Source organism: Sardina pilchardus, chromosome 15 (genome assembly GCF_963854185.1).
Source record: "Sardina pilchardus chromosome 15, fSarPil1.1, whole genome shotgun sequence".
Taxonomy (NCBI): Eukaryota; Metazoa; Chordata; class Actinopteri; order Clupeiformes; family Clupeidae; genus Sardina; species Sardina pilchardus.
The window spans coordinates 2545570-2555569 of NC_085008.1; the positions used below are offsets into that span (position 1 = coordinate 2545570).

The following is a 10000-nucleotide window of genomic DNA, read 5'->3' on the forward strand; positions in this document are numbered from 1 at the left end:
AGAGCGTGCCGCTCCCGCCTGTCCTTCTCAATTTGGGCAAAGACACGTTGAGCAGAAGCGGAGTCTCCACACACACACACACATGTGTTTCTGTGGGTCTGGGGACAACACACTCAGTCTCCACACACACATGTGTTCCTGTGGGTCTGGGGACAACACACTCAGTCTCCACACACACACATGTGTTTCTGTGAGTCTGGGCACAACACACTCAGTCTCCACACACACACATGTGTTTCTGTGGGTCTGGGCACAACACACTCAGTCTCCACACACACACATGTGTTCCTGTGGGTCTGGGGACAACACACTCAGTCTCCACACACACATGTGTTTCTGTGGGTCTGGGGAAGCAGAGTCTCCACACACACACATGTGTTTCTGTGAGTCTGGGCACAACACACTCAGTCTCCACACACACACATGTGTTTCTGTGGGTCTGGGGACAACACACTCAGTCTCCACACACACACATGTGTTTCTGTGGGTCTGGGGACAACACACTCAGTCTCCACACACACATGTGTTCCTGTGGGTCTGGGGACAACACACTCCACACACATGTGTTTCTGTGGGTCTGGGGACAACACACTCTTTGTGTTCACGTCCCTCCAGGTGGAGGATGCGTGAGGCTCGTCTGCACTTGATTTGGGAGATGCGAGAGCATGTGCATTGAGAAGACAGCAGAGCAATATATGCTGTATGATGATGTCAGGAGTGCAGACTTTCAGAGACTTTCTAAGATCTCACACATGCCTCAGAGCAGTTCTGATGTCCCACACAACTTCATACCGTCACTGAGAAGTCTGAATGTCTAGACCGTGCACACATACGTGGCATATTGTCAGGGTCTCCAGTAGAAGTACCCTTGGGTGCAATATCAGGTGGCCTTTAAGTCTCCTTAGTACATTACTCACTGACTAATTGCATAAATTACATACATAAAAATATTTTACTTATTTTAACGTAATCTCCTTCATTCAAGACTATTGATAATTAAACGTGTATAATTATGAGCCCTACAAACAACACAAGATAGCAAATCGTGAAACTAACCCAACAGAAGCTCCTTTACTATGATAAATGATGACTGACTAAAAACGTGGTCCATGGTCTTAAACACAGTTCTAAAGAGAGGCCCTCTGCTTCTAAACTCTTAAGTAGAAGTCAGACTTCTCACCTGATCCTCGGTGCCGTGATCAAAGGGGTGGAACCCAGGGAATGGACACAGGGCAGGCTAGCTGACCTCAGATTCAATAGAACACTGTGGGTCTCAAGACTTTGTTCTTGGTGCAGAGTAATGAGGTTTCTTCAAGACCAAATGATTTGTGCTACTATTTCTGTCAACTGAATTGCGTCGTTTGCTTTTTTAAATGTAGCCATCACTTGTTAGATGTGTACATTTCTGTGACGTTTTAAAAAGGTTGATTTGCCACTGCAGTAGAGTTGTGTAGCAGACTGTGGTGTTTTAAAGGGGAGACTTTGCCCTGACAGGCGCAGGTTGTCATGCACGATACGGTGGCGAGATCTCACACCAGAACATGTTCTGACATTTTTACATTTTCACAGTTCACTCCGCTCCTAAGAAATGGATGAGAGAGGAATGTTTCTCCAGTTGTTTGATAATCAGACTGTTCCTTCCTGCATGATTTTTTCTCTCTCTATCTCCCTTTCTCTTTTAATCTCCCTCTCTCTCCCTTTCTCTCTCTCTCTCCCTCTCTCTCTCTCTCTCACTCCCACACTTTCACATTCATTCTCACTCTCTTTCTTCCCAGAAGCGCATTTGAAATATTAAATTGCTACTACGGCATCTTGAATGCGCCCAGAAAGAGTGCCAAAATACATTTGCTTAATGTCACAGCCAGTAATTGTGAAGGGTGCGGCTGCGCTGCCTCTGGTTCTTAGGGCCGGGGGGGCCGGGGGGGCGGGGGGGGGGGGGTTGTTGTGAACACGATGCGTAGGGCTTCCGAGAGCCTGCCGTGAACTTTTCACCCCGTCGCTCGGCTCTGTGCAGCGCTGCGTTTCGCCTCCACAGCTGCTGGTGACGAGGAGCTGAAATAGAGAGGGAGGAGAGATGAGGAGAGATGAGGAGCTGGGTGGTTGGGATGGGGAGGGAGGAGAGATGCGGAGCTGGGTGGTTGGGATGGGGAGGGAGGAGAGATGCGGAGCTGGGTGGTTGGGATAGGGAGGGAGGAGAGATGAGGAGCCGGGTGGTTGGGATAGGGAGGGAGGAGAGATGAGGAGCCGGGTGGTTGGGATAGGGAGGGGGGGTTGATGAGGAGCTGGGTTGGGAGGGAGGAGAGATGCGGAGCTGGGTGGTTGAGATGGGGAGGGGGGGTTGATGCGGAGCTGGGTGGTTGGGATGGGGAGGGGGGGTTGATGCGGAGCTGGGTGGTTGGGATGGGGAGGGGGGGTTGATGCGGAGCTGGGTGGTTGGGATGGGGAGGGGGGGTTGATGAGGAGCTGGGTGGTTGGGATGGGGAGGGAGGAGAGATGAGGAGCTGGGTGGTTGGGATAGGGAGGGGGGGTTGATGAGGAGGTGGGTGGTTGGGATGGGGAGGGAGGAGAGAGGAGGAGCTGGGTGGTTGGGATGGGGAGGGAGGAGAGATGCGGAGCTGGGTGGTTGAGATGGGGAGGGGGGGTTGATGCGGAGCTGGGTGGTTGGGATGGGGAGGGGGGGTTGATGCGGAGCTGGGTGGTTGGGATGGGGAGGGGGGGTTGATGAGGAGAAAGCACTCAGCTCCACAGCGTAGACGTAGAGCGTTAGGATGGAGAGCAGAAGCACCACCCTCGTTGCATCAGACGGGGTCACTCGTAACCCTCCTCTCTCGGCAACAACAGCGCTGTGCATGTGGGCAACATACGTACGAGAGCTGGAACTGTAGTGGCCTGTAGTCTCACGGCCATTCTTCTCTGTGTTTATGGGCAACATACGTACGAGAGCTGGAACTGTAGAAGCCTGTAGTCTCACGGCCATTCCCTATTCTTCTCTGTGTTTATGGGCAACATACAGTACGTACAGTACGAGAGCTGGACCTGTATAGGCCTGTAGTCTCACGGCCATTCTCTATTCTTCTCTGTGTTTATGGGCAACATACTTACAAGAGCTGGAACTGTAGAAGCCTGTAGTCTCACGGCCATTCTCTATTCTTCTCTGTGTTTATGGGCAACATACGTACGAGAGCTGGAACTGTAGAAGCCTGTAGTCTCACGGCCATTCTCTATTCTTCTCTGTGTTTATGCGATCGCTGACATATGTTAACCAGAGCCACATCCATCGATAACCTTCCTCTGTGACGGCTCTGCACAGGAGCGGAAAAATCACTCAACGTGACGTGGCATGAGAGAGAGACAGAGAGAGAGAGGGCCACGCATCGATTTACAAGGATGCGAAAACAACAAACTCTATTTCACACAGGTCCTCCTATTGATGAGCGTCTTGCTTCCACTGCCAGAGACGGATAACTGAGAAAGCAAACATGAGTGCGGGGTGGTGGGCATGGGCACAGGGTGGTGGGCATGAGTGCGGGGTGGTGGGCATGAGTGCTGGGTGGTGGGCATGAGTGCGGGGTGGTGGGCATGAGTGCGGGGTGGTGGGCATGGGCGCAGGGTGGTGGGCATGGGCGCAGGGTGGTGGGCATGAGGGCGGGGTGGTGGGCATGAGTGCGAGGTGGTGGGCATGGGCGCAGGGTGGTGGGCATGAGTGCAGGGTGGTGGGCATGGGCGCAGGGTGGTGGGCATGAGTGCGGGGTGGTGGGCATGGGCGCAGGGTGGTGGGCATGAGTGCGGGGTGGTAGGCATGAGTGCGGGGGAGTGGGCATGGGCGCAGGGTGGTGGGCATGAGTGCGGGGTGGTGGGCATGGGCGCAGGGTGGTGGGCATGAGTGCGGGGTGGTGGGCATGGGCGCAGGGTGGTGGGCATGGGTGCAGGGTGGTTGGCATGAGTGCGGGGTGGTGGGCATGGGCGTGGGGTGGTGGGCATGAGTGCAGGGTGGTTGGCATGAGTGCGGGGTGGTGGGCATGAGTGCGGGGTGGTGGGCATGAGTGCAGGGTGGTGGGCATGAGTGCGGGGGGGTGGGCATGAGTGCGGGGTGGTGGGCATGAGGGCGGGGTGGTGGGCATGAGTGCAGGGTGGTGGGCATGAGGGCGGGGTGGTGGGCATGAGTGCGGGGTGGTGGGCATGAGTGCAGGGTGGTGGGCATGAGGGCGGGGTGGTGGGCATGAGTGCGGGGTGGTGGGCATGAGTGCGGGGTGGTGGGCATGAGTGCAGGGTGGTGGGCATGAGGGCGGGGTGGTGGGCATGAGTGCGGGGTGGTGGGCATGAGTGCAGGGTGGTGGGCATGAGTGCAGGGTGGTGGGCATGAGTGCAGGGTGGTGGGCATGAGTGCGGGGTGGTGGGCATGAGTGCAGGGTGGTGGGCATGAGTGCAGGGTGGTGGGCATGAGGGCGGGGTGGTGGGCATGGGTGCGGGGTGGTGGGTGGTGGGCATGAGTGCGGGGTGGTGGGCATGGGCGCAGGGTGGTGGGCATGAGTGTAGGGTGGTGGGCATGAGTGCAGGGTGGTGAGCATGAGTGCGGGGTGGTGGGCATGGGCACAGATGGTCGGTGACGGACGCACGCGGACTGGACTGGCGTCTCTGAGGGGTCAGCTGTTGTGTATCTCACTGGACGTCTGTGGCCTTCAGCGGGCACAGTGGGCATCGGGGCGCGTTGGCGTCGCCCATCTGAGGCGGGCACAGACGACGCTGGGCAGGCGTAGGCGTGCGCCCACACACACTGGCATGGCATGCTCCTGAGGGCCAGCGCAGCACACACACACACACACACACACACACACACACACTGGCATGGCATGCTCCCGAGGGCCAGCGCAGCACACACACACACACACACACACACACACACACACACACACTGGCATGGCATGCTCCCGAGGGCAAGCGCAGGCAGTGGCGTGGAAAGGAGCGTCATTCAGAGAGCTCTTTAAAAACAATCCTATCCATGGAGCCTGCGTGTGTGTGTGTGTGTGTGTGTGTGTGTGTGTGTGTGTGTGTGTGTGTGTGTGCTGCGCTGGGGGCCCAACCCACCGTCCAGTTAAATTAGTGGAGCGCCCAGGCAGGGGACCCAGACTGCGGTTATGGGGGGGGGTTGGGGGGGGGGGGGTATGGCCCCTCCTTAGCGAAATGACCGCGTACCTTGGCACCGCTGTGTGCCCTATTGAGCGTGTCTACTTATGCCCGGTCAGTTGAGGCCTGCAGGTCATCTGTGTGTGTGTAGTACTCTGACGGAGAAGAATGACAAATACCCACAAATAGGCTCGCCCATTTCCAGACCTAGCCAAGCATACATAATCCTGCGAATCTGTACGGGGGGAGACATAGAAGGAGGGAGATGGAGAGAGAGAGAGAAAGAGAGACAGAGAGAGAGAGATAGATGAAGAGAGAGAGAGCCATGCATTCAAGAAACACTGAAGTTTTGATCCGATAAATCAACAACATACTTCAATAACATAGATTCATGTTAATTTAGTGCGAGCTTCTTTGTGTTGGCAAACAGATGGTAATTTGTGCTCATGTTCACATGTGCATATGGAAATGCTTTACACTTGGCGGCGTTTCTACTCGAGGGCAAAAAAGCTGATGCTGTTTGTCACGAGAAGTGGCTGCTTTCATATAGAATTAATTAGCCAGCGTTAACAACATTGTTTGCCAAGAGTTATTTGGTTCAGACAAACAAACCAACAACGTTTGAAAAGTATTAAAGGTGAGTCAAAAAAATAAAAATAAAAAATAGCAGCCAGTACATAGTCCCATTAATCTGAGACATGATGCAGTATTAGAAAACAAACGGAATATAAAGAAATATAATATTAGCATGTCTGGCTGTGAACATGCAGTGATTTATAACTTTGGCATTAACAGTAAGATGAGGTTACTGGCAGGTACATTTTGTGTAGAAGAATAAACCCATCTAGGCTTGAACAAAAAGACTAAAAGACTAAAAGTGACTTTTGTAATTCTTGTTTTTCCGCCGTGCTGTGCCTGTAAAAAGGCTTTTCTTTGGGCTGGACCTCCATCCTCTCAGTAGCCTGGAAAAGAGCATTCCATCACACCTCTGATAGCACAGCACCATTTAAAACTTGTCATTTTTTATTCATTACTAAATAAAGGGGGATTCATACTTTATTTAATGTAACCTCGGGGCCAAAGATTGCCCTCATATTGACACAAGGACTTCTATTATTACAGGAGACTTTTCTGATATTATTCCCGGGTCTTATATGGGAGACGTCCACTTCTTCTCACCTAATACACCACAGCCCAGGCGTGGGTGGAGATCTGACCCAACGATTACAGCATGTTGCCGGGCTCTTAGTGAGGTTGCCGGCCTCTCGCTCGGCTCAGCTCAGCTCCGCTCGGCGCTAAGAGCTTGTCTCTCGTCGTCCCCTCACGGCTCTGCGCTGAGAGCTCGTCTCTCACCATTCCAGGCTGAGAAAATGAAACTCATAAATATATTATCTGACCAGGAAATACTAATATGAATATTTCAGGTCAGTTCACACACACACACACACACACACACACACACACACACACACACGCACACACGCACACACACACACACACACACCGCAGGAGGTGTGAGAATGCCGCAGGTTCGTGGTCCTGAGTAGGGAAGACAGCAGGAGAGGACAGAGAGGAAACACTCACTTAGTCAGATTTGACACAATGCTAAGAGGTGAAACACTGCTGGGTTAACAACGAAGATGACACAATAGGCCTACTAAGACTAAGAGGTGAAACACTGCTGGGTTAACAACGAAGATGACACAATACTAAGAGATGAAACACTGCAAGGTTGACTTAACACTAAAGATGTCACAATGTGAAACACTAGGTTAACACTGAAGATGAGTGACTGCATCCTGACATTGTTTGAATTATTATCAGAAGGGACTGGGTGATCTTTAGAGGTAGCCTACTCTTGAATATATTTCCCACTTCCTTAGAAAACTCAGAAATACTTAACTCTATTCTATGTAAATGTACACACAAGGCAACATCACCTTCACCAGCTGATAATTCATTAATCATAGGAAAGGATCAGACACTCATTAATATTTCTGTGAACATGAGCATTAATATAGGTCAGTGATTTTATAGGCCAATTTAGCTCAAAGAAAAGAAAAAGATCACACATAAAAAAAGTTTATTTCGCACAGCTCTTGATGGATATGCACTACCAGTCAAAAGTTTGGACACACCAACTTATTCATGTTTTTTACTTTACTTTGACTTTTTTTTACAGAGTAAAACAACACAGAAAGTTATGTAGCACACATAACACACAAGCAAACAAAAATGCAAACAAAGACCATTTTTAAATTTATATTCAATTTACATAGTAGACGCCATTTGCTCATTCTCTCAGCCATCTTGACACAGTCACCTATAATGGGTTTCCAACCATGTTGAAGGAATTCCCATACATTTTGAGCACTTTTTGGCTGTTTTTCTTCCACTTAATTCAATTGAAAATAATTAAGTTGTCTTTAATGATGCCAAATGTATGTATGAAAGTATGAAAAATATAAGATATGAAACATATATATGCTTTATTATGAACAAAAAAAACCCTTTGTAGAGCAATATTGAAGACAAAGTATGACGGAACACACATAAACAACGATGAGTGTGTGTGTGTGTGTGTGTGTGTGTGTGTGTGTGTGTCCAAACTTTTGACTGGTAGTATACTGTATATGCTGTATGCTGCACATTTGACACTTTATTTTAGACAACATGTTAGCCATTAATACATAACTAATGTGTGTGTGCATTAGTGTCCAATAATGTCTGTATGAAGTGTCATTTATTAGGTCTTTATTCGGAAATGGTACTGTACTTACTGGTGATTTATTCTTGGTAAATCTAATAAATAAGCACCTTGGTCTTGGTCTAAGGTCGTTGATATATGCTATGGATCAAAAAAAAAAGTTATACTTATATTTAATAGCCCTCTAATACATTGTTTTAATATGTTGCTACTCTGTCACTAGGTCACAAAGTCTGTAAACTCTCTATTTTGATCCATACCATAACTCTATTTTGATCCATAGCATAAACACTATTTTGATCCATACTATATATCAGTAACTAGATCCAGACCAATAAGTCCCTTATTTAAGGATTTACCTAGAGTAAGTCACCTATTGAATTTCCCCTTGGGGATCAATAAAGTATCTATCTATCTATTGATAGACAAATACAATACAATGATTTAATATAGACATTATGCATTAATGGTGACCATGTATTCCCTAAAATAAAGTGTTACCAAACTGATTGATACATGTGTTGATATACTATTGATATACACTACCAGTCAGAAATTTGGACACACCAACTTATTCATGTTTTTTTCCCCTTTACTTGCAGAGTAACACAGAAAGTTATGTAGCACACATGAAATCAACAAAGAAATGAAGCAAAATAAGCCAATTTTTATTTACTTTCACATGCATACATAGTAGACACATCTTGCTCAGTCTCTCAACCTGAAATGGGTTTCCAACAGTCTTGAAGCAATTCAGATGCATTTTGGGCACTTTTGGGCTGTTTTCCTCAACATAATTCAATAGAAAATAAGTAAATTGTCTTTAATGATGCTAAAAGTATGCCAAGTCATAAGGTAAATGATGAAAAATATACAATGTGAAATATGTATATGGGTTATATATTTATAAAGAAAAGAAAAAAAACTATGTGTGTGTGTGTGTGTGTGTGTGTGTGTCCAAACTTTTGACTGGTAGTGTAGAATAAACTAAAGTGTTCCCGAACTGGTTAATAAATGTGTTGATACCATTGATATAAGCAGAAGGAACTAAAGCAAACATAAGTTAGGTTATCAATGAGAAATAAATTGTTAATAATATAATAAATCAAAAAGGAGGAATTCCAGCACTTATAACTCTCGTTTAATTTATTACTCGTTTGATTTGGGTGCATCGCCACATCCTCAGCCTTTGACTAATTAGTCAGAGGAGTTCATCTATATTTAAAATATGCTGATATTTCTTCTACATGTAAAATATACTGATAATTAAAATATACAGATGTTTCATCTACATTAAATATATACTGTATATTTAGTGTGTTAAGTTTCAGCTTTGCTACTACGTAGTTACAACGCTATTCACTACTGTATTTATCCAGATGTAAACACTACTGAGAAGTATGTTTATACACACAATTCCATCTGAGATCAGTTGCATTGTTTGTTTTTTAATCGGGGCAGCAGTTTTCAGATTACATTATGTGCTTACTTAATTGCAAAAGGGCTCTTCAGTGTTTTCTGTTAGCCTTTTAAAATGATATCAGATTAGTAAACAGAATGTGCCTGTAGAACATGGGCTGAATGGTTGCTGATAATGGGCAACTGTATATTGCAGTAAAGATCAGCCACTTCTTTTGTACCGCAGTCGGTTATAACATTAATGAGGAAAACAAGGGCATTTCTAGGTGACTCCAATCTTTAGAACGCTAGTGTATGTTTATCTACAGTATATCTGTATCTGTCTAATGTACATGCTCTAGTGCTGTAGCTGTCTAATGTACATGCTCCAGTTTTATTGCTCATTGCCGTGGGGGCAATAAGAAATGTACTGTACATTAAGAGGTGAATGGCCTTTAAAAAGACATTGTTGCCTGTGTGTGTGTGTGTGTGTGTGTGTGTGTGTGTGTGTGTGTGTGTGCTTGTCCTTGGCCATGACTGCAGGCTGTCCTGTGTCTGGTGTTTGAGACTTGCCCCGGGGGCCACGAGATCAATGCAGTCTGATGCCCTGACCTTTTGACCTGCTGCCCTCCTCTGCTCTCCTCTCCTCTGCTCTCCTCTCCTCTTCTCTCCTCTCCTATTCTCTCCTCTCCCCTCCTCTCCTCTCCTCTCCTCTCCGCTCCTCTTCTCTCCTCTCCTCTCCTCTCCGCTCCTCTCCGCTCTGCTCCTCTC

The 10000-nt window shown here is 47.7% G+C and overlaps 1 protein-coding gene across 1 annotated transcript; it reads right to left on the reverse strand.

Moving 5' to 3' along the window:
- Positions 1 to 3424: 3424 nt before the first annotated feature.
- LOC134102352 (uncharacterized) lies at positions 3425 to 4786 on the reverse strand. Its single transcript, XM_062556435.1, has one exon. The coding sequence runs from the start codon at positions 4784 to 4786 to the stop codon at positions 3425 to 3427; it is 1362 nt and encodes a 453-aa protein (XP_062412419.1).
- Between the last annotated feature and the right edge of the window lie 5214 nt (positions 4787 to 10000).

What these genes read in the sequence shown, in the direction of transcription:
- LOC134102352 (XM_062556435.1), bottom strand. Translation starts at nt 4,786, where the DNA reads ATGCCATGCCAGTGTGTGTGGGCGCACGCCTACGCCTGCCCAGCGTCG.